Here is a 23,183-nt window from a genome sequence, read left to right on the forward strand (position 1 = left end):
TTAATCACAGAGATAACCTGTCCCGAATGAATACTGTAGCCTTGCTTTTTAAAGGAGAAATCTAATAACATGTAATATCTTGTTACTAGTGTTTGTGTGCAGTGGTATGATTTATATTGTTACAGACAATGTGCACGCATGTGATCACACACACACTGATCATGGTTTGCTGTCTCTACCCAGTGATCTATCACGACATTATTCTTGTCAATAAATACAGCTCCACCTCATTCTTTTAGTAACCAACACTGACTTAAATTTCTCCTTTAAAAAGCAAGGCTACAGTGTTCATTTGGGACAGGTTATCTCTGTGATTAAGTCCTGTAGGAGGGGATGATGAGCTAAAAATTCTAGGTATTTGTAGTAATTCTGCACTAACCATCAATATGGAGGTGCTTCTTTCACCTCTTCTAAAAGTATTGTTATATTTTAGAATTTACCTCTTTCTGGTAAAGGAGCCAACAGAATCTCCCAGTGGTCTGTTTTCTTTAAGGTGTGAGTTACTTAGGACACAGCACATGCATGTGCACTTATCAGTCATTTGCACTCCTTCTGTGTAGCTTTTCTCCATCTCCAATTCCAGCTGGATGTCTTTACAGGTCATTGGTTTTCCTCAAGGTCATCAGAAAGGACAACTTGTATATTGAAATTTATCTCTCTGTGAGTAATATTTATCTGTCATTAAATCTTCTTACAAAGTTTATAAAATTTCTTTTATAAGTAAAATGGGTGAACATTTTCCTTTCTGTCTCCTAGATTCTGTGTGCTATGTTTAGAAAGATCTTCCCACTGACAAAGTATAGAATCATTGCCCCTGGGTCCTTTTGATTCTTCCATCACATCATTTCATTTGCCTCTGTTTTTGATCTTGTGAAGTATATTTCTGTAGCTCTGTTTTCCTCCCATCCTCAAGAAAAAGAAAAGAAAAACACAACCATACATAGATATTTTCAGTGTAAACTTCTTAAAACTTTCCTCCAACACAAGCAGAGTCAGGCATAAGGATGCAAAAATGACTTATTTTTTCCTTTTCTATCAAATCGAGACACCATCTGTTTAACATAGAAATTTATTACAGAGATGTGAACATCTGCTTCTTAAAGTGTCTAGTTTTTTTTAAATTTTGGAGTTATGATTTCTAATAAGTTAATTAAAATATATTCTATAATCAGTGCCATTGAATAGAATCTACCTGTATTTCTATTATATAAAACAGATTTTATATTAAAATCTACCAAAATTTCTTGATTTTAAGAAATACAAATGATTTAGTAACATCTTCCCCTGGGCCTAGGGACATGAGAACAAAGCATCATAACTACACAGGACAAGAGGAGGGTGCATTCCTGATCATGGTACTAAGGATGGAAGTCAGCAAATCCTCCCTCAGTACCTGTGCACATACAGCTGTCCCCTGTAGGATGGCCCTGTGTGCAATCTCATCTTTAAGTTGGTGGGTAGATATGGCAACGCTGCACTTGGAGAAGCGTTCTGGGGGAACATTCTAGAGACTCCTGCCTTTCTCCAGGCCTCCCCCCGCAAAGCTGCCTGGAGACTGAAACAAGGCCACCGAGTCCCAGGGAAGGAGCACAAGCTTTCCCATCAGGGTCCTCCAGAAACCACACACTCTCTTCCTCTAATTCTGCAGGATCCTAATATTCCACTTCCCCCTTAAAACAATAAGTCCTCTGTCCAGGCACAAACGCATGCTCAGTGCAAACACCATGTAGAGATCAACACAGTCTCCTCATCTAAAATATTTCACACCGTGGCGAAATTCAGAGGGGCTCTCCCTTGATTCTAAATTGTACTTGAAGAAAACCCAATCTTCATGCATTATTCGTTTTGGAAGCTGGGTCTCTCAATTAGACCACATGGAAAACCACAAGTTTCCGATAAGTGTCGCCATTATGAAGGGGACTTTCTTTATGCTACTTTGAAAGTATTTTTCCTTGTGTGATGAATAGTTTTAATAAAAATACTAGCTCGATTCAACCATTTTCCATTGTTACATATATAATAGTTTTACTTTGTATCTAATGACTATATAAATTATATTTTGTCAATATTCAAAAATATTTCATTAATTTGCAAATAACCTTACATTATTCTCATTTTATATATTGCCCAGGTATTTGAAAGAATCTGAATTCAGAGAACAATGTCAGTCGGAATCCAAAGGTTTAATTTTGAAAACTCATTTATGGAGACTATGTTTTAGAGTTAAATGTTCTTAGAGACGGGCCTTAATTTTATAAAAGTATTCATATTTAGTTTAAATTACACATATTACTGGGATAATATGAAGTTCAATACATGTATAATTGGGAAGTGTTTAAATCAGATTAAACATGTCTATCTCCTCCAATATTCACCACTTGTTTGTATTGAAAACTTTTAAAATCCTTCCTTCTAGCTTTTTGAAATCACATTCATTACTGTTACCCATGCTCACTAGCTGTGCAGCAGCACACAGGCTTTACTACCATCTAATGGTAACTTGGTAGCCCTTAGTCCACCTTTCCCCGTCCCCGGCTCCCTCTCTCAACTTCTAAGAGATAAACATCTTTAGATTCACGTATGAGTCAGATCCTGTGGTGCTTACTTTTTCACTTTTCACTAGCATAATGATCTCTAGTCCTATTCACATTGTCCTGAGTTTCATCCTTTTTTCATAGCTGGATAGTATTCCACTGTATATATGTATCACATTTTCTTTGTCCATTCTTTAATTGATGAGCACTTAGGTCATTTCATTTTCTAAGCTTTTTTGAATAGTGTTGCAATAAATAGGACTGCAGATATCATGTAGTGAATTTCAGTACTTTTAAAGTATTAAAAACTATTTACCATTGTCTTGCCATAAATAACAGTGATACACATAATGACAATTTTTCAAATTTAAATTTGTTTTAATATTAAATTGAACTAATGTAAACTAAAAATCGATCTACTGTATGACCCAGCTATAGCACTTCTGTATAAATATATTCTGAATAAATATATTCAGAGGAAATGAGATCAGCATGCCAAAGGCATACCTGCTTGCCTATGTTTATTATTGCATTATTCTCAACAATTAGTATGTGTAATCAAACTTCGGGGCCATCAAAGAATGAATGCATTAAGAAAATGTGGTGTATGAACACAAGGGCATACTATTTAGCCATAAAGAAGAATGGAATCCTGCTACCTGAAGCAAAATGGATGGAACTGAAGAGCACTGTATTAGGTGGAATAAGACAGACACAGACAAGTGCCATATGTCCCCTCTCATAGGTGAGGCTGAATACAAAAGTCAACTGATTATGGGACAGTGAGCACTAGAGGTTGAAAAGAAGGCCAGGGAGAGGGGCTTCAGGGAGGCTGGGTTCCATCAGAGCACTGTCCACACTTACTGAAATATCACACTGAACCCCATTCATATACGCACTGAATATATGTAAATAGAATTTTAAAAGTAGAAAAAAAACAAATAAAAAATAATTTAAAAATCTGGTTAGCATAAATTTCACAGTGAATATTTTAGGAAAAAGTGATAATTTTAAAAGATAGAGGAAACAAAGTAAACAGGTGAAACAAGCAAATCCCAAGGGCCTTCTGGAATCTGGGAGCTGCACTCAGCCTGGGACACCAGCTCTAGCTTCTGACTTGCAGACCGCCTGCTTCACCCGTCATCCTGCACGGGGTCCCCAGCTGCCTGCCTCAGCCTCCCCGGGGGCCTCCGACATGGGGAACTTCACTCTGAAGTTCAACTCTTTCTGGAAAGGCCAAGACTGCCCCTAAAAGGAAGCTCTCCAAGAGAGGCAGCCTCATCTCTGGCCCAAAATCAGGACAAAGGGTTCACAGGGGAGGATCAACGGCCCAGGACCAGCCTTCCCTACCCAGAGGTGTGGAAGTAGATCCCCGGGCATGATGGGCAGAAGAAGTCGCGTCCAAGTGCTCGAGAATGAAAGTGGAGAGGGACCCGCTTTGGAGTTCTGTGTTCTCTACTGTAGGAAATGGAGACAAGCAGAGCACCTCTAAGTCCATTCTCTGGTGGCCTCTCTTCCCCAGCCAGTCAAGGCTAACAAGGAAGAACCACTTCTTCTTTACCCCATTACGTTCCTCCAGAGAAACCCTCTGTGAGAGAGGGTAAGGGCCAACAGTCACATCTGCAGAGGGCAAAAGGGGTCAAGTGATAGGTTTTAACCTTTACATAAAATCTCAAAGGAAAATAAGTCCAGAGAAAAGAAATCCGTTCCCTTATATTCAACCAACTCACAATAGAGCAGATGAGGCTCAAGAGGAAGAATCCTCCCTGGATCACAGCCTGTGCCAAGGGAAGAGCGTCCTCACGTCTCAGCGGAATCTGATAGCCAGCCCCACCCAGTGACGGTGGCACAGGTGCGCCCTTGGCCGTCCTCACACCTGGACTGCCCAGCTCCATCGGTGCCTGCCTCTCAGCCCCTCTGGTATGGATGCACACGTTGACCTGAAGTGGGAGACACTCAAGGCCCACTGACAGGTGTCTGGCCACCTGGATGAGGTGCTGACGTCACTCACCCAGACCCAGAACGGGATTACAGCAGAGTCTCACCAACTGTTGGGAAATTCATTTGCCTAGGCAAACAAGAGTCTGGTGAACAGTGTCACACACAGCCCAGAATCCCACCCCGGTGGTCCCAGCACTTCTCAGAGAGCTGGGAGTTCTTTAAAGGCAGAAGAGCCAACTCTTGACAGGTCAGTGGGCCTTTGGTTTGGTCCAGCAGTGGTGGTGTACCTAGGCAAAGAGGGCCAGCACGTGCTTTTTTAAAAAAATTGTGTCTTATGTTTTGTTTCTGTTTTGTTCTATTTCAGTTTTAGATTTTGTGTTTGATTTTGGCTTACATCTGGCACAGAGGGGGATTTGAGCCCAACCTTCATCAAGAGTGTGGAGTGAAAAGGACCACAGTCAATGACAGCTCCGAAGGAACCACGAGACGCCCCTGTGAAAGTCAGGCAGGAAAGGAGCAGCCTTCCTGGGTTCCTCCTGTCTGCACTGTTCTGTACTCTCACTCACATGCACCACAGACTGGGGAAAGACACTCGGAGACCCTGAGTCAGTAGCTCACATCACACACCTGGGCTAGTACCCATCCAGGATGCACCTGAAGCCAAAACTTATTATCTTTCCATATGCAGAAAAGTTTTGTAAACACATTCAAACAGGTGAATGGTTGTTTTCTCATGATTTATTAATTCATGGAATTATGCCCATAAAAACGTTAAGAGAGACTGGGGTGCTGCTGCTTAGGTTAACTCAGGCGTAGGATTCTGGTGCCATGCAGAGTGGCAGCCCAGCTTTCCCATGGAGATGTGGACAGAGCTATAACAAATGCAGGAAGCCTGGGGAGTAGATATGAAACCACGAAACCCTTTCACTGTGAGATCATTGGTTGTTTCTCAACTGAAATAAAACAGCTAGTCACACCAGTTTTCAAACTTTATCCAACCAATAGTTTAGAGCTCGGATTGCCATTAAGGGATCAGGAACACACTGTCTTCAAAACCCAGCAGAAAGAGGAACCCAAGCCTGTTGGTGGGCAAAGGCACCACTAAGGAAAGCTAGGAGCCCCTCCTATGGGATATTTGAGTACACCTTCTTGCTCTAGCAGCTTATCCCACATTTTAACAAGAATGTGATTCCATTAAAATATGACAGAGGAGAAGAAAGGATTCCACCCACACCCAGGGGTGCAGTGGGAGGCTGGGAGTGCAGAAGGTGGTTGCCATCTGCAGTGGCTTCCCTCCTTGATGGCCCTGTGTTGTCTGCTTTTATCATCCACAGGGATCAAAGTGTACCTTGGTATCACTTCCAGAGGGGTTTACCCTGGAAACTGAGGAGGCGTAAACTTCTTTACTTCCTGAGACTTTTTAAAGTTTTGTAATTGACCTCAGGGACTCTGCGTTTATGATTTGATACTCTGCTCTTTAGCAAGACCCCTCAGGCCCCCACACCGGCCTGGCTCTCCTGATTCCAGGCCTGGGAGGGCCATGCCCCAGCTTCTCGGTTCTCAGTTGAGATCTCGCTCATTCCTGTCCCGTGACAGAGGCGATGCCTCTCTTGGGAACTCTTGGGGTCAAGGCATGGATTGGAGACTGCCTAGTTGCGATGGCGACACCCTGTTCAATCGGAGGTCCTCTGCCAGCCACGGAGCTATCCAGTTCTTGACCTTGAGGTTCAGATGCCAGCTGCTGGGGGTAGAAAGTTATGGGTGAAGCTGGGAATCATAATCAGGTGGCTGGTACTCAGGACCTTGGTTCTGCTTACTTGAAGAAACTTTCCCACAATAAATCCTTTTGGTGTTTGTGTCTGTATAATCAACGTGCTGGGCTTCTTGTGGGTCCCTGCTTCCCTACAGGATTGTTGGTGAACCATTGGGTCCTGGCTTTTTCTGTTTGTGTGTCTCTTTGTCTCTTCTGCATCCCCTCATCCCCAGGTCCGGGAACCTGAACAGCCAGGCAGGTTGCCACTTTTCCCATTTTTTAAACAGTCTTGAGGTGCACACCTATGGGCACCTCTTTTTCCTCATTACGGCCGGGTCCTAGGATGTCTTCGTAGTCACCACTTAATGGCTTTGGAGTAACCTACTGAAGGAACAATCCATCGAGCATGTGTGACCTGATGTGACGATCAGTTCCCCTACTGTTGGAAACTGAGGGTCAGGACACTAGTCAGCACTCAGATACAGCTGTTAGGGTCTGGATGTGAGGTGTCCCCGCAAGCTCCTGTGTGAGACCAAGCAAGCGAGTTCAGAGGTGAGATGACTGGCAAGAGTCTTAACATAATCAGATACCAATCCTCTGAGAGGGACTAACTGGGTGGTGACCTAGGCAGGTGGCATGTGGCTGGGGGAGGCGGGTCCCTGGGGGTGTGACTCGGGTATACATTTTGTCCTTGTAGAGCAGACTGCTCTGCTTCCTGGTGCCATTCCCAGCTGCTTTCCTCCCCCACAGTTTTCCTCAGTGCTGTCCTGTCTCACCTCAGGCCCTGAGGAATGGAGTCGGCTGTCTATGGTCTAAGACCTCTGAAACCGTGAGCTCCCAGATAACATTTTCTCCTCAGATTGTTCTAGTCAGGTCTTTTGGACTCAACAGAGGAAAAAAATACTGACTAAAACAGCTTAAGAAATCAGTGGACGGGACTGCAGGTGAGGAGAGGAGGTCTTGGAGTGGCTCATGATCAGGCTTCAGTGATAAATCCATTTTGGAATAAGGTGGAAGGTAATTTGACTCACTTCCTTGAGAGATACTCAGGGAATTTTGTTTACGACAGATTTTTTTTTTTTTTTTTTTTTTAGACGCTGAGCCCCGTGAGGGGAGGGTCAGGGTGGACTCATCTATCCTCACACACTCAGGCTGGATGACTGATGTGGCCAGGTTCAACAAATACAGTACAAATACACTACAAATGAATCACCAAAGAAAACGCAGTCTTTAGAGGCTAAAACTCCAGACATGCAGAATTAGGAAATCACAAACTCATCTAGAAGGGAGAAGATTTCATCTGAGCGGAGTACACGTCCCAACTCCCTGCTGTGTGTCTGTGGGACTCAGCACTGAGGGGCTGAAGTGCTCTTTCGGGGGCCATGGGGAGAACCTGCAATCCCTCAGTACACACTGCATGTTCTCCCACTGGGCAGACTGTGCCTTGTGAGAATATTGAATTAATGAAGGTGCTAGCCTATTAACTCTGCCTTTTACCGTTTTGACCTTTAAAGCAGTAAATGTCCTGCAGTAACCTAATTTCCATACTAATTTCCTTAATGAGGTGTTAATTTCTTTATCTAAATGACACTATTACCGACTAATGGAATTAAAAGTGACCAGACACCAGCTCACCTGCATGGGGTAATGGTATCCTCTTTTCCTGAGGTTTATAAGGCACGATTTGAAAGGTGTGACTCTCCTGGGTCATATGTGGCCTATGATTCTTCCAGGTCCCACCCTTCCTTCTCTCCTCAATTAGTTCATAAAGCAAACCTAAAGCAAAACAAACACCTGGGGCCCAAAGTGTTTCAATCCTTTGGCTGCTATTTATATCCTCCTACCTTTCAGTAGATGGAGTGTTTGCTACTTTTTCCTAAGAATGTTGGTTTTCTCTGCAGTTTAGGAGTAAAATACCAGGGAGGGGGAGAGGAAGAGGGTCCATATGCTAATTCAATGGATATTTACTGAACACACCTTCAGCTGCACGCCATGCTGGAGGTCGGGGGACCTGGAGATGGGCTGCTGCCTATGAGCCCACGTCACCAGAGCCGGAGCCCGCGAGTGCACTGGCTTCATTCCCTGGGTGCAGGAGTCCCAGGGCCTGTTCTGGGACTGTAGATTCCTTGCCCAATGTCTCTGATTCAGACTGATCTCCCTTCTATAAAATGTTAATGCTACAACCTGACAGGCTTATCTTTTCTCACAATTGTGGTGGGTGTCAGATAAAAATACGGAATATTTGAGGGAGCATCCAAAGTGTAAAAAACCATGACACTCAGAAAAATATTAGGGTGCAGAGTGACCTCCATAATTTGCCAATTGATTTAATAAATTTAATATCTCATTTTAGAAATCAGTAGATACATAATGAAAATTCATGCACTCAAAAGGCATGTGACAGTGATCTAATTCAGAAGTCGCAGAACTACAGCCCTGGACCACATCTCGCCTGCAGCCTCAAGTTCTGCTGAAACAGAATGTGGGGTGCTGTTCCATCTGGCTGCCTGGACTGTTCTTGGTGGCAGAGGACTCAGGGAGTGGCTTCAGCACAGCTGACCCAAGGAATCTTGGCAGAACATCCTTGATTCTCCCTGACCTGAAACATGAGCCCACGGCAGGAGTGACAAAGCCATTTCCATCCTCCCCCACCTCTGTGCCAGGGAGGCTGTCAGGAGGTACTCTCTTATGGGCTCCTGCGTTCTGAGGTGGGGGCTTTCTGCCCTCATTTCACTCCCCTAGGATTCTGCTGCACACTCCCCTTCTTCTCAGCAGCTGTGCAGTTCCCTGAGCAACAGACCTATGGCCATGGATTCCTCTTGCTCCAGTGTCATCCTTTGAGACAAGGCACTTGAGCAGCCGACACTTCTTGCACTTTGCTTGGCTGTCTGTGCAATCATAAACTATCTGAACCTAAAAGCACATCACTGACACCCTGCCTGTGGAACTGTCAGCTCTCTCTGAGCCACAGCCTTGCCCAGTCACCAAGACCATGCACCAGGACAGAGTTGAGTTGCTGCTACAGACCTTGCACCTGGGAAGCCCAAGATGGTGTGTTTCCCTTTGCAGAGAAAGTTTGCTGAGCCACTGATCCAATCCGTGCACAGTCCTTAAAATGAATTTAGATATCTATGTCAAGAGCCCTCCCATCACTCCTCCGACCATCCATGGCTTCAACTTGAGGGGCTGCAAACCTCGTATCTCTTGGAAGGCTGCAGAACTTCCTGGGAGGGTTGGAAAGAACAGTGTGATTTCTAGACGTGACCATTAGAGCCCATGCTTCTGTTCACTCTTTGCTTCCTGAAGCAGTGAAATGGGAACTCGGATCTCGGCCGGCCTCTTTGCTCTAAGCCACAGGTTGAGCTGCATCTTGGCATTTACTCCAGGAGGGAATAAGGTTAGTGGCTGTTCTAACAGGTGCTCCATTCCATGCTCCCTCTAGAGACCTCTTCTCTCTCTAAAGACCACAGGCTGCTACTGCAGAGCCCTCACCATGCCAGAGTCCAGGATTTGGTCCTTGTAGGGATTCTGACCATAGAAATGTATAAGGGAGCGTTCCCCGGTAAGCAAACTCCGGGGGGTAACAGGCACCCTGTTTCCCACCTTAGAACGCCCTGCAATCTCTCTTAGCATCTAGTAATACAGCTAATATATGTGCAATGTCTAGCTGTAATGGCAATGCCCTAAGAAGCCTCTGTGCTAGAACTTTATCAAGCCTGGACCTTGATTGGAGGCACATAGCTCCTGGGAATAAAAGAACTTGTTTGCTAGATAATTACAATGTTTCATCAAGCTCTGGTGCTCCTGGATCTGCCTGCCTAATAGACACTGGACTTTTTTGAGAACTGCACAAAGCTCCTGACATTGCATATTGTGACTGTGAAATGTGACTGCAGAATAAGCAACTTTACTGATACTCTAAACAATAAAGTGGTTATGGTACTAATGACCTAATGTAACCTACTGGTATAAATAAATGTGGCCAACCAGACCAAGAGCCACTCTGTCACCTTCCCTGCCTCTGCACCTTGTCCCTGTGTCTTCCTTTATTATTTCCTTACAGGTCCTCAAGAGGGGTCAGCTCTTTGCCCTCCATAGTCATCCTGTTTTCCTAGCCAAGCCTGCCAGATGCCAGGTTCCTCAAAAGTTAGCAGATACTAACTCACTTTATGAGACATGCATATTTGTGGTCAATCAGGCCCAGGGTAAAAGGATATGTGTGCGGAGTAAGAGAGCCTCTACACTCCATTCTCAGAGGTAACCACCAATTCCCATGAGTGGGGCTGTATCGTGTGTACAATTTCCCCATACTATTTATTAAGGGTCTGTGCCAAAAGACGCTAGCATTCAAACGAGTATTTCTTGACCCAAATTTTGTAATCAAACTTGACCAAAGTATAATTTCAAAATAATGTCCCTTTAAAATCACTTTCCTAGGGGAAGCCACCACACTGATGTTTGAGTCAAAAGGCGTGCAAACTGTGGACAGGGCAGGCAGGTGTTTTATCAGCTCCCCCTGAGGAAGCACGGTCTCCCCACAAGGAGATGGAGACCCACCTCAGGATGCTTTAGGAAAATAAGGCAGGAAACCCACTTTTTATTTGTTTGATCTGCCTGAGGCCAGAATAAAGAAGCAACTAATGGGTTGGAGGAGGCAGTATTTGAGGGGCAGGAAGGGAGGCCAGGGCACTGTGAGAGAGGAACAGGATCACTCCATGCTGTATGCATATATGGGTAGGCCATAGTGATGCCCACCACACTGTGTAATTCACAGGCACCAATTTTAAAACTGTTATTTTAAAAGAAGAGCTGATGAGCAGGAGTCTCTTGAGTGGCTGAGTCCTGTCTTGGCTGGTCCTGACCGGCTGACTCAGGGAAGCACACCTGGAGGTGCATTCAGTCCCCTCCTGAGGCAATCCGACCCTGCCTGCCACAGTCTCACTGCACCAGGACACAGTGCAAACCACACACACACACACACACACACACACACACACACACACACACGAGAAGGGAGGAACCGGGTCTCACATGGCAGGAGCTGCATGATCCCAGGCAGGATGCCAGGCCCCAGTCTGCCACCTGCTCATCTGAAAGATGGGGAATGACGTGGCTCTTCACGCTCAGGCTCAGTGTAGTGACTAAGGAAAATGGAGATAAAATCCTGCACTGTGCCAGACAGGTTGAATACACCTATGAAATTTATGAATTGCTACCATTTATAAATGTTTTACTAAATATCACTGAACCCTGTCTTTAACAGACAGACATTTAAAAAAAATTAAAATGTAAATATCAGCCTTTGAAACATCAAGGGATCCTTTAAAGAATCATATTCATATTTAAGGCTTCTGATTGTTCAGTTATGCTCAATTTCTCTTTTTAAATTCTTCAAAAATGCATTTTTAAAATTGATTTTCAAATACTAAAATTACTGATATTTGACTATGAAAAGTATACTTGGCACAGAAATTAGTGTACAATTCACACAATTCTATTCAGTGTACATATTTGGGCATAGTTCCAGAAAACAAAAACTGTCTGTTAAAAAACAAAAACAAAAACAAAACCAGAGATTTCCCCTGTAATTCATGAAAAGAGATCTGATTGTCTCGATGCCAGTGTTTTAAAAAATAACTTCTCTCCTCCAGTGACTCTGGCTAGGGAGGCTTTCTTGCCTTTTCACAGGAGGAGGACAGTTAAGAGACACATTCAGAGGGATCCCAAGAGACACTTGCTTCGGAACCTCTAGATTTTAACCAACGTTAAACAAGCCCACCTGCATGGAGGCCACACAACCTGTCAGTTCACAGTGGAGTCCTCAGCTCTGTTGCCTTTTCTGAGAGAGTGGACAGGTGGACAGCAGAGAGACTCTGCTCTGGAGAAATGCAGAACTCCCCTCTGCCCAGGAGCCTGCTGAAGACATACAGGTGACCTCATTCTCTTTAAAAGAAAAGAGCTGTGGCCTTCCTGGCCTCTGTGCCCGGTGGCTCAGTCCCCTGTGGTCTCAGGGCTGCTGGCAGTGCAGGTGGGAGAGAGGAGGGCACCAGCCTTCCTCGTTGTCTTCCTCATGATCTGATGCAGAACTCTCTTCCCTAGTTGCTGGTACAAGGAGCTGAGCTGTTATAAGCCAGACTCCATGAAGCAAAGCAATGTGAAAAGGGTGAACTGCCTCTTGTTGTGCAAGCCACACATTTCCATTCTGGTACCCAAAGCACCCTCTAGCACAGACCTGGGTCTTCCTGTGTGTTGCCCTTAACATGCTATCCCCCAAAGTCACCAGTAGAACTCAAGAGTTCTTGGAGCTGAACCTGGAAGACTGTTGCCTCGCTAGCTGCATTTGGCTGCAACCTGCCTGCCAACGAGATGGCCCTTCCTGTCATCTGCAGAATCATCAGCATCTGGGGAGGCAGTTCCTGCCCTAGGGCAGTCCTGCAGGGAGCACTTACTAGAACACATTCCTATGGCCATTGGTTACATGCAGGAATAGGCATGTAGAAATGAGAGTTGTTAACAAGTATCAGTACCTCATAATGTTCACAACAGCATCATTATTTGTTAGAAGGATCCTGTTAGCATTCTCTAACTGTCTCTAATACCAAAGGAGGCATTATAATATAGATTTAATTTTCCAGAGTCATCTTGAAAGGAATATTATGATCAAACATAAAAACTTCCTTCTATATAAAAATAATCCTTTGCAGAGAGCTTTCAATTTTACACTACATGTATCATCCCATTTGACTCTACAGCAGTTCACATGTGATAAGTGAGAAAACGGAGGTCTGAAGTACTTTAGGCACCAGCATCAAGATATAAAAAGGACAGGTCTGTAATATGCGTGGAAGCCCCAAAGTCCCCCAGCCACTGCCCTCAGGCACACTAGTTAGACAACCCATAGGTGCTTGTGAATGACAGAGAAAAGAAAACATTTCTACCCAACCTGAAATCATGCACTACTTTGGGAAATGGAATTGAATACGAGCACTGATCCCTAAGAGACTTTCAGACTGTGATATCCCCGAGGCAATCTTTGATCAGTCCGTATGCGACTTCCAACACTGAAGTCCCTGTTAAGTTCATCTTTGGCACATCTCATTGCCATTTCCTAACTACCTGGACATACCTACTTCCAAAATCAGCTTGAAGACCACGGTGGGCAACAGGGGACACCCACAGGAGAGAAGGCAGGCCTGGGGTGCTGGCCAGGAGCAGGGGCACCTGGGTTCCCCTGTGCTGCAGGACGTCCTTTCTCTGCCCTGCGCCTGCCTTCATGATGCTGGAGCCTCGGGATGGAGGCAGCACCAAGGAAGCCGCTCCCAGGAGGACATTGAATGACGTCTTGTGAAGAGGGTGAGGAGCATCGACACCCTCCCTTCTTCTCAGAGGAAGAGCTTTGGCCTGGGAGCACACACATTGTATCAGCTTCTGCCCAGGGTGTGCACGTGTATATCCAAATAAAACAGACCTTGTGCCAGAGTAATAGATTAATGCTGGGCCCCCGAATATCAGCGTTTTCACTGAGTGCCTCCACCCAATGAATCATTTGCTTTTATTCTGGCAACTGCTCATAGACATGGTAATAATGGCAGCTCCTCTTCCGCACATAACTGGTGTGTTAGTCTCAGCACTGATTGCATGAAAACTCTGCATCCTGGGATGCAGGCTGCACACAGACATTACCTTCCTGGGGCCATTGGGCCACAGGAATTTAAAAGCCTTTCTGGCTCCTGTGCCCTCTCCCCCAGTGTACCCGTCTTACCCACCAGCCCCCAGGGAGCCCTACCTGCGTGTGCGGTGGAACTGGCACCTCTTCAGGGGGATCTTGACTACATGCTCCCGCAGCCCCACGAACAGGACGCTCTGGCTGTGGAGGATCCGCAGACTCCGGATGGGCTCCCTCCGCCTCTCAGGGAAGAGCTCAATCTCTTCCAGCAAACAGCTTCCCAAGGAATGATTCAGCGGCGCACGCACTTTTTTAATGGTGCCATAATCTGTGAAGGCAACAGGGTGGGAGGGAAACGGGGTCAGCGGTCTCACAGCCGCAGCTATGTCTGCTGTACTGAGCAGAGTACACATAGCATTCAGCCATTATTCTCCATCTAGGAAAGCCATCAGAGCATCTTTCAAAAGTGCAGATACCCAGGTCCCACTGCAGACCCACACAGTCAGCTGCCTGGATGGGTGGCCAGGATACCCGTGCTATAAAGGCTCTGCAGTGATGCTGAGGAGCAGCCAGGGCTCAGAACTGCTCTTCTACCACTGCCTATCCAGTTGCAAATCCAGGAACAGAGAGAATGTCAAACCTTGCTGTGGATCACAGTAGCAAGCTTTGTGGAGAACATCAGGAGAAAGAAATCATCACGGGGCCATCTTGGATCCCTAGTGTCAGAAGTGCCAACTTTACTTTGCTGCCCCACCAGGGGCAAAATGATTGACAACTGCCAACATGTAGGAAAAGGAATGAGGCACGTTCCTCCTTCCTGCATAAGGAAGTGCATCCTCGCCTCTCTCCCTTCTCTGCTCTCATCTCCTCCCTCTTCTCTAGTTCTTGTTCTCTGGGTTGCTTTTCTTGACCTCAGATTTCCTAGTTATTTTCTGTACTCTTGCACATCTATTTCTGACAGATCCCAGCCCTCCTGACCCCAGACATTCTGCTCACTAGTGTTTTGTGCACTGGGTATGAGCTTGGCCATTAGCACTACCCAGGGTGAGGGCACAGAGCAGGCTGTGAGAGCAGAGGAGATTCCTTCACTTGCTGGTGAGGGCATCACATGGGCAGCACCTACATCAGAGGGACGAAGGCTGCTAGCCCACATGGCTCCCTCTAGTGCCCTGTGCTGTGGCCTCCACTGCTGCCAGCCTGCAAATCCCAGAGATGAAATCCAGACTTCTAGAAGCACCTGCAAGACCTATCACCAAGTACATGAAACAGAACATACAATTGAAGAAAACTCAAGATACTGAGTTTCAAAACACCAAAACTCTTAATTTTTAAACACAAAATGAAGGTAAGAAGTGATTCTAAAACCAGAAATAAAGATCAAGAACCTTGGGCTCAAAAAGATTTGGGTCAGAAAATACTTTTTATTTTTCCTGTCTCCATGAAAAGTCCTTAGTGACTGAGTCATTTATATTTAAAGAGAGATGCACATGAGTTGCATGAACACATACATGAATTAGCCTGGATTTACTTAAAATGTATATCTGAAAATTTTCAAATAAGCATTTATTGATTAATTATGAACAGGCTACATAGTCATATATACAATTATAATAAGTAATAAATAATTTTACTTCAAACTAGCTGGTTAAGTATGTTACTTTTGGAAAAGGTAAAGAATATACTGACATATGCTTCATTTGAGGAAGATTTAAAACAGTCCCTGTCCAAGAAAAGACTGTGTTTGTGTGCATGGGATAAAACAGGAGAGTAAGCATTAGGGTGGAGGACAAGGAGGCAGAAGAGAGGCAGCCACGGACTCAGCAGCAGACATTTTAGTACATGCCCTGGGGACCCCACTGGAGGATCCCCATTTGTGACTCTCATGCTGCTTTCTCTCCAGCTTAGCATGGCAAGGTAAGACTGGTGCAAGAACTCCATCCTATTCAACACTTTAACAAGGACATCTTGCTGCCTGTTCTTTATTTTATTGATGGATTAGCATTCTGAGAAACCTGCCCAAATGTCAATATCATATGTGCTTTGAATTCTTAAGCAATTGCAGTAAGAACTCAATTTTAAAAGATCTTTAATAATTTGACTTATTTAGTCATCATTGGTTAAAAACTTGCAGTATGGACTTGGTGCACCCTGTTTATCTGATTTTGCAGCTAAAGGAAACAAACAGAATGACAGGGCTTAACCTTCTGGGAAGGTGTGGTCCATCTGCTGGACCATGACCCAGGCCTCTGCTGTTTCTCCTTTTCTCTGGGCATCTAGTCACCCAACAGGACCCTCTGAGGTCCCCATTCCCTCCTGCAGCATTACAGGACCCTCTTCTGTTTCCCTGAAGCCCTTCCTTCCCTGGCCCACACTTCTCCTTGCTCTGTCCCCCATACCCTCTGTCAAGGTCACCTTCTGCAGTGGTGACTCCCACATGATGGCAACCATCTCCGTCTCCCTGGCCCAGTTCTCCCTGCTAGGTGTTGGCTCTGTCCCTGCAAACCACCCCCTGGGGCCCCTTTACAATGCACCAGTGCCATTAACACCAACTCCAGGAACTGAGCCTGCTCCTCATGACTCCACTCCTTCCCACTCTGCCATTCCATTGGGTTGAAACGCCGTTCTCACCCGGATTTCCCCACAACACCAGCTCTACTTCCCTCGCTGGGTCTAGAGTCGACATTGTACACATACTTGATGACCCTGTTCTCCAGTCTAGAATCCTCTGCCCAATGTTACAGCACAGCAAGTGCTACCCACAGGTCCTGCTGGACCTGACCTTTTCACCTCCACCCATCTCCACCTTCGCCTCACCTCCAGGAAGTGTGTGCAGCACTAGGAGCTGTGGTCACCCCTAGCCTGTGGTTCCTCGGGCTGAGGTGGCAAATGACAATGTCATTTTCTTTTAGAGGCAGAAAGACAAGCCCAGCCCATAAAAGAAGCAGTGCCCACTGCTGCCCAGCCACAGCCAAACATCTACTTGATATAAGAGGACAGGACAGCAGACATTTCCTCAAAGGCCTTTGTATTTCCTTGCTGTTTTTACGACAGACTTGATTCTCACTGGTCACTCTGTGTCTGTGCATGTGAGGGGATTATGTCACTTTTGCATAGTGGCTACATCTTCGTGTCACTTTTGCACAGTGGCTACATCTTGGCGGGTAGAGACTGGGTACTTTGATAATATGTGTTGATACAAGATTGGACAAATGAGGGAGGGAAGGGAAAAGAAAGCAGAAAGGGGGAAGGGAAGGAGGAAGAGAAGCTGGCCTGAACTGAAGGTCGTTATCACCCCCATGCTGGCTCAAATCTGGGTCAAAATGTTCCCATCATGCCCTTTGGCAAGAGTTGTATAAGTGAGTGTGAAGGTAAACAAGAAACACGCCTTTAACCAATATGGATGGATCTCAACCCAAAGTATCATAAACTAAATGTGAATGATGAAAATCATTGTAATTGGCTTTCATCTGGTAAATTTATCTTTGAAAATTTGTCATAGAAAATAAAGTCATACATATCTATACATCTGAAACTCAAAACTCTAGTCAAAGTCATTTGCAGGAAAAAAATGTATGCAAGAAATAGATAAAGCCTTCTTCATCTTTCTTGACATTCTAGGGTGAGCTTTAAGAAAAGGGGAAAATGGCACTTCCTGTTAATTGCAGCTCAGCTCCCCAAGGAGATGGGAAGAGGAGGACGGAGCTCCAGAATAGGAGCTGGCAGTGGAGCCAGAAACAGACACTGCTTGGGCACAACCACGCAGAATATGTGCCTTTTGGTGCAAATGTCACCCTTTAATGTTATGAATACCCATGTGAGCATCACATATGTGTAGTATATCTCTCAAATTGAAAACCATAGACACCTATTATGTCTCGATCATGGCAGCTACTGAAAGACTCCAAAATGATCAGGCTGATTCAAAATCCAAGAATAACTGAATTTACATGAAGGTATCAATACATATTATACGAATGGCATATTTGTTTCATCTTAGAAATGAGTAATTAATTTATATCCTAGGTTCTAGATTAAATACATGATGCACACCTACATTTGAATCCTACATAAACTCTGAAAAATATTTTGGTGTTACTATGTGACATTCATTACCACTCCAGGCTTTTGTGAAATTTAAATTTAAGTGGGCATTCTGTATTTTTGCTTGTTAAATCTGATATCCCACAATATCATGAGAATAACATTCATGTTAGTACTCCCATTTTATAAAGAAATCCATATGGGGCTGGGAGTATAGCTCATTAGGTGGACTGCATGCCTCACATGCACAGGCCTTGGGTTCAGTCCACAGCACCACAAAAAAAAAAAAAAAGAAAGAAAGAAAGAAAGAAAGAAAGAAAGAAAGAAAGAAAAAAGAAACAAAGAAAGAAAAAAAAGAAATCCATATGCAATAGAATAAACTTGAACCCATCTCTTGCCTTGCACAAAACTCAACTCAGTGTGGATCAAAGACCTAGGAGATAAACCAGAGACACTGTGCCTACTAGGATGAAATGTAGGCCCAACTCTCCATGTGTCAGCCTAGGAAATGACTTCCTCAACAAGACTCCTAAATCACAAGCCATAAAATCAAGAATCAATAAATGGGATGGTATCAAATGAAAAAGTTTCTTCACAGCAAAGGAAACAATCAAGAACATGAAGAGAGAGCGTACAGAATGGGAGAAAATCTTTGCTACCTGCACCTCAGATAGAGCACTAATCTCCAGGATATATAAAAAACTAAAAAAACTTAACCCCCCCCCAAAAAAACCAATTAACCCAAACAATAAATTGGCTAAAAATCTGAACAGACACTTCCCAGAAGAAGAAATATGAGTAGTCTATAAATACGTGAAAAAATATTCAACATCTCTAGCAATTAGAGAAATGCAAATTAAAACCACACTTAGATTCCAACTCACTACAGTTAGAATGGCAATTATCAAGAATACAAATAAAAATAAATGTTGGTGAGGCTAGGGGAAGAGATTCATTCATACATTGCTGATGGGACTAAAAGTTGGTGCAACAACTCTGGAAAGCAGTATAGAAATTCCTCAGAAAACTTGGAATGGGACCACCATTTGATCCACTTATCCCACTCCTTGTCATATACCCAAAGGATTTAAATCAGCACATCAATGTTTATAGCAGCTCAGTTCACAATAGCTAAGCTACGGAACAAACCTTGGTGCCTTTCAACAGACGAACAGATAAATTAAATGCTGTATATATAAATAATGCAATATTACTCATCCATAAAGAAGAATGAAATTTGTCAATAAATGGACAGAACTGGAGAGTGTGAAGCTAAGTGAAATAAGACAATCTCAAAAAAACAAAGGCTGATGTTCTCTCTGAAATGTGGATGCTATCACACTATATGGAAATGGGGAGGGAAGAAGAGAAGTTCACTGAATCAAACAAAGGGGAACAAGGGAAAATGAGGGGGTACAGGAATAGGAAAAGCAGAAGAATGGATCAAATGAACCTTTCCTGTGTTCATATAAGAATAAACAGCCAGTGTAACTCCACGTCATATTCAACCACAAGAATAGGATCCTATTTAGAATAAGCTATATTGTATGTAGGTATAATATGTCAAGATACATTGTACTGTCATGTATATCTAAAAAGAACAATTTTTTAGAATGTCCTGCAAAAAAATAAAGAAAAGAAATTGGATTTCAGAGAGAGCAGATAAATCTTTTCTAGGGAATATATATTCAGATATGAACTGCCTTTTCACTGAAGTGATGATCCAGGAGGTAAACGGTGCTAATGATGAATCTCCAACCAAGTATTAATTGAAAACCTGTGGCCCAGGAAGCAGCACAATCTGGAGAAGGGGAAGCTTCACTTAAATTGTTTGCTTTCACTTTTTATTCTGTGAACTCCTGTAGAAGTCGTAAACTGGAACCCACTGGGGGTAGAGAAGAAGTCAACATTCTGATCCGTTGATCAGCAGAGTGGCCCTCTGCTGCCCGTCTGCAGGACCAGTACATGGCATCTACTTCAGGGGGCATCATGCTGTCCTGGCACAGGGGCTGCACTCCCTCCCTAGGAACCAGGCCAACATGGGCATCCTGGCCCACAAGTGGCCAGCATCCCTGCTCCCCTATACTGTCTGTCTGAAGCAAGACCTGCAAGGACAAACTCCAACAACTGTGGGTGAGGGGCAGCTGTGTGCACACTTGCAAATGAATGTGTCCAGGAATAAGGAAAACAGACAATAGCCCAGAGACACAAAGATGGTACAATCCACATCAACAGACCATCCCTCCAACACGCTAGGGGCCTCCTTGCTCTACTTGCTGGTGGTGAGAGCAGAACTCTGGTCCATACAGATCACCATATGTTGCTGTGACCAGTAAGTCATGGAAAGCAGGCATAAATATAATGGCAGGCAGGATATGCATGGGCAAAACCAAATCACCGCAGTGACAGAGACAATCATTTCAACAGTCTGAGCCATTAGGAACATGACCAAGGAGAAAAGCAAGAGCTGGAAGTGAAAATGAGTTGCAGAGGTAAGATTTGCACCTTGTCACACAGCAGTGTAAATTCAGTTTTCAACATGACTATTGGGGAAGAAATGTTTACACAATACTGAAAAAGACAAGAAGAAATCCCCCCAAAGAATTCCAGCCACAAGAAATGATCTGTGAAATAGTGAGACTTGCTTCTCCAACCTTCACCCACAGGAAAATAGGTTCATATCCTCAGCAAATGAGTTACCAAGTACACTGTGGGAACTGAAAAGAAAAAGAATGTGTTTTTCAGCGGGAAATAAAAGAAAAAATTGGGTTTAAATGAAATGATGTTTTTAGAGCAGAGTGTGGTCCTAAAGCTGCCAGGACAGACTCCTAACACATTCACGAGAACAGAGCAACAGGCATGTGGGACTGGGAAGCAGCCCCAGTGATGCCAGCCCCCACAACCTCCCAACACTGCCATCAGGTGGGAGCCAAAGGCATCATCCAGACCAGCACCGTCCAATGGAGACGTACTAGAATCCACAGAAGTCATTTTAAGTTTTTCTAATAGCCACATTTTAAAAACAGGGTGGGGTGGGGTGGGAGAGATAATTTTAATTATATACTTTATTTAACCTAAGTCATCCAAAATATTATAGTCTGCATATTTCATTTTATGATCTATATGAGATCATTGGTTAGATAATTTGCCTTCTTTGTACTAAGATTTTGAAATCCAGGCATATTTCCTACTTGCCCTGGTTTCAATTCACACTAGCCACACTTTGGAAGGCTGGGGATGTGAAAGACCAACAGCGGGGTACACAGTTGTCCTGGGTGCTGTCTGCAGAGCCTGGTGCCCAACCCTCTGATCTGCTCTTCACCAAACAGGAGACAGTTAACTCCAAACCCTCACTATGACAAGCTTCACCCGGAGAGGTGTTCTTGGGCAGTGGTGGAGCCTTCTGGAGGCGGGGCCTAGGGGGAGGTCTTTAAGTCGTGGGAGTTGCCTGTGATGTGAACTGTGGGACCCTGTTCCCTTCCATTCTCTCTTCTCCATCCCATCCATGAACATTTTTACTATGCCAGGCACTCCCTACCAAAAGCAATGAGGGCAACAAGTCAAAGACTGGAACCTTCAAAATGGTGAGCAAAAATAACCCTTTTCTCTTTCCAAGTTTATTCTCTCAGGTGTTTGTTATAGTGACAGAAAGCCGACTACCACAACATTGCAAAGCAAATGAAAATAAAGAAAAAACTCAGGATAAAATTTATCCTTAAACTAAACATTTTTCCCCTAAATGATACAAGGAAATAAAATTACAGATGTGTAACATGATATACAAACAGAAAATTGTAGAAAATGTACATCATTTTTCCCCCAGTGTAAGAAATGAGGTCAACTTCTTAATCCAATAAGAGAAAATCTTGGAGGAGAACATGAGTGAGCTCATGGTCTGTAGCCATCTCTAACTATGAAACATGTTCCATCTTTATGTTTTCTAAATTAACCTTTCCAATGGAAACAGAACATTAGAGTTGGAAGGAAATGCAAATATATATATAAAATTTTTAGTTGAGGAAAACAGGCCTAGAGAGTAAGCGAGTTTCAAAGATCAGACTGTTGGCCAGCACATAGGGCCTTTTCAAATGGATCTAATACTTGCATGGGAATTTCTGAAAGTATTTTTTTTTTTAAATATAAAAAGCATCTAATGAAACTCCAAAATGGTGCATCAACAATATTATGGTTGATGACTCCTTGAAAAGTTATTTGAGCTGATAAAACAGCATGTCGAATGGTCATCACTAATGATGAAGCTGCGATTCAGTCACGCGCTTTTCTTACTGTGGAACTCAGTGTGGGGGGAACTGGTGCAGAAGTGGAGCTATGGCCACCAGGGCTGGCTTCCCCCTCAGGCTTTGACTCCCATTTCTATGAGCTTATGAGGGAAATGAGAGAATGAACCAATTAAAAATGTAAAAACTTTGATTTCAGTTTCCTTAAAAAAAATAACACCTGAAGAACAAAAATTTGCTTAAATAGTAAAGTTTACAGTAAAAATACGACTCTTAAATAACTATTTGCTCTGTTAGATAAGCTCTATGGGACAACATTCAGTTATTTCTGATGGAAAATTGCATTTTTGGCTTTGGAAGAAAACAGCAGATATTTTCTAATTTTCAGGGTTGAAGTGGCTAAAGTGGATTTAATAGTTTCATCAGGATTCTATTTTTCATCTTGACAGTGGTGGTCAAATTGAATGGATCCAAGTGTAAGGATCCCTCACTTGATATGCAGCTGTGCCATCCGGCAGGATGGGGACTGCTAAAAGGGCAATTGTGTTCACCCAAAATTCATGTATTGAAATGCTGGTCCTCGGAGGTTCAGAATGGGCCTGTGTTTGCAAACAGGGCATTTAAAGCGATAATGAAGGTAAAATAAGGTCAGCACGGGTCCTCATCCCATCTGACTGGTGCCCTATAAGAACAGGAGATTAGGGTACAGCCATGCATGGGCACAGAAGAAAGACCACATGGGGACAAGGGGAGAAGATGGCACTTACAGGCCAAGGGGATGCAGAAGGAGCAGAACCTGCTCAGCCTGACCCTGGACTGTCAGCCCCAAAGCTGTCCTTAAGCCACCCAGCCTGTGGTACGCTGTTGTGGCGGTCATATCTGACCAATCTAGATGCTCCATATCAAAACTAGAAAATACAAAAATAGATTCGACAGTCCAGAGCCTTTGTTCAGAGCAATTTCAAAGCTAGACTATAAATGGTTTTTCTATTGTTCCTGGAGAAACTATA

The 23,183-nt window shown here is 44.0% G+C and overlaps 1 protein-coding gene across 1 annotated transcript in view; it reads right to left on the reverse strand.

The window, feature by feature from the left end:
• Positions 1–23,183, reverse strand: part of Sema5a (semaphorin 5A) — a 446,744-nt gene that overhangs the window by 79,384 nt on the left and 344,177 nt on the right. Inside the window, exon 12 of the mRNA XM_026397069.2 lies at positions 14,015–14,222. Within this exon, the coding sequence (XP_026252854.2) occupies positions 14,015–14,222 (208 nt within the window). The remainder of the gene's footprint in view (positions 1–14,014; positions 14,223–23,183) is intronic.

This window comes from Urocitellus parryii, chromosome 1, assembly GCF_045843805.1.
Source record: "Urocitellus parryii isolate mUroPar1 chromosome 1, mUroPar1.hap1, whole genome shotgun sequence".
Classification (NCBI taxonomy): Eukaryota; Metazoa; Chordata; class Mammalia; order Rodentia; family Sciuridae; genus Urocitellus; species Urocitellus parryii.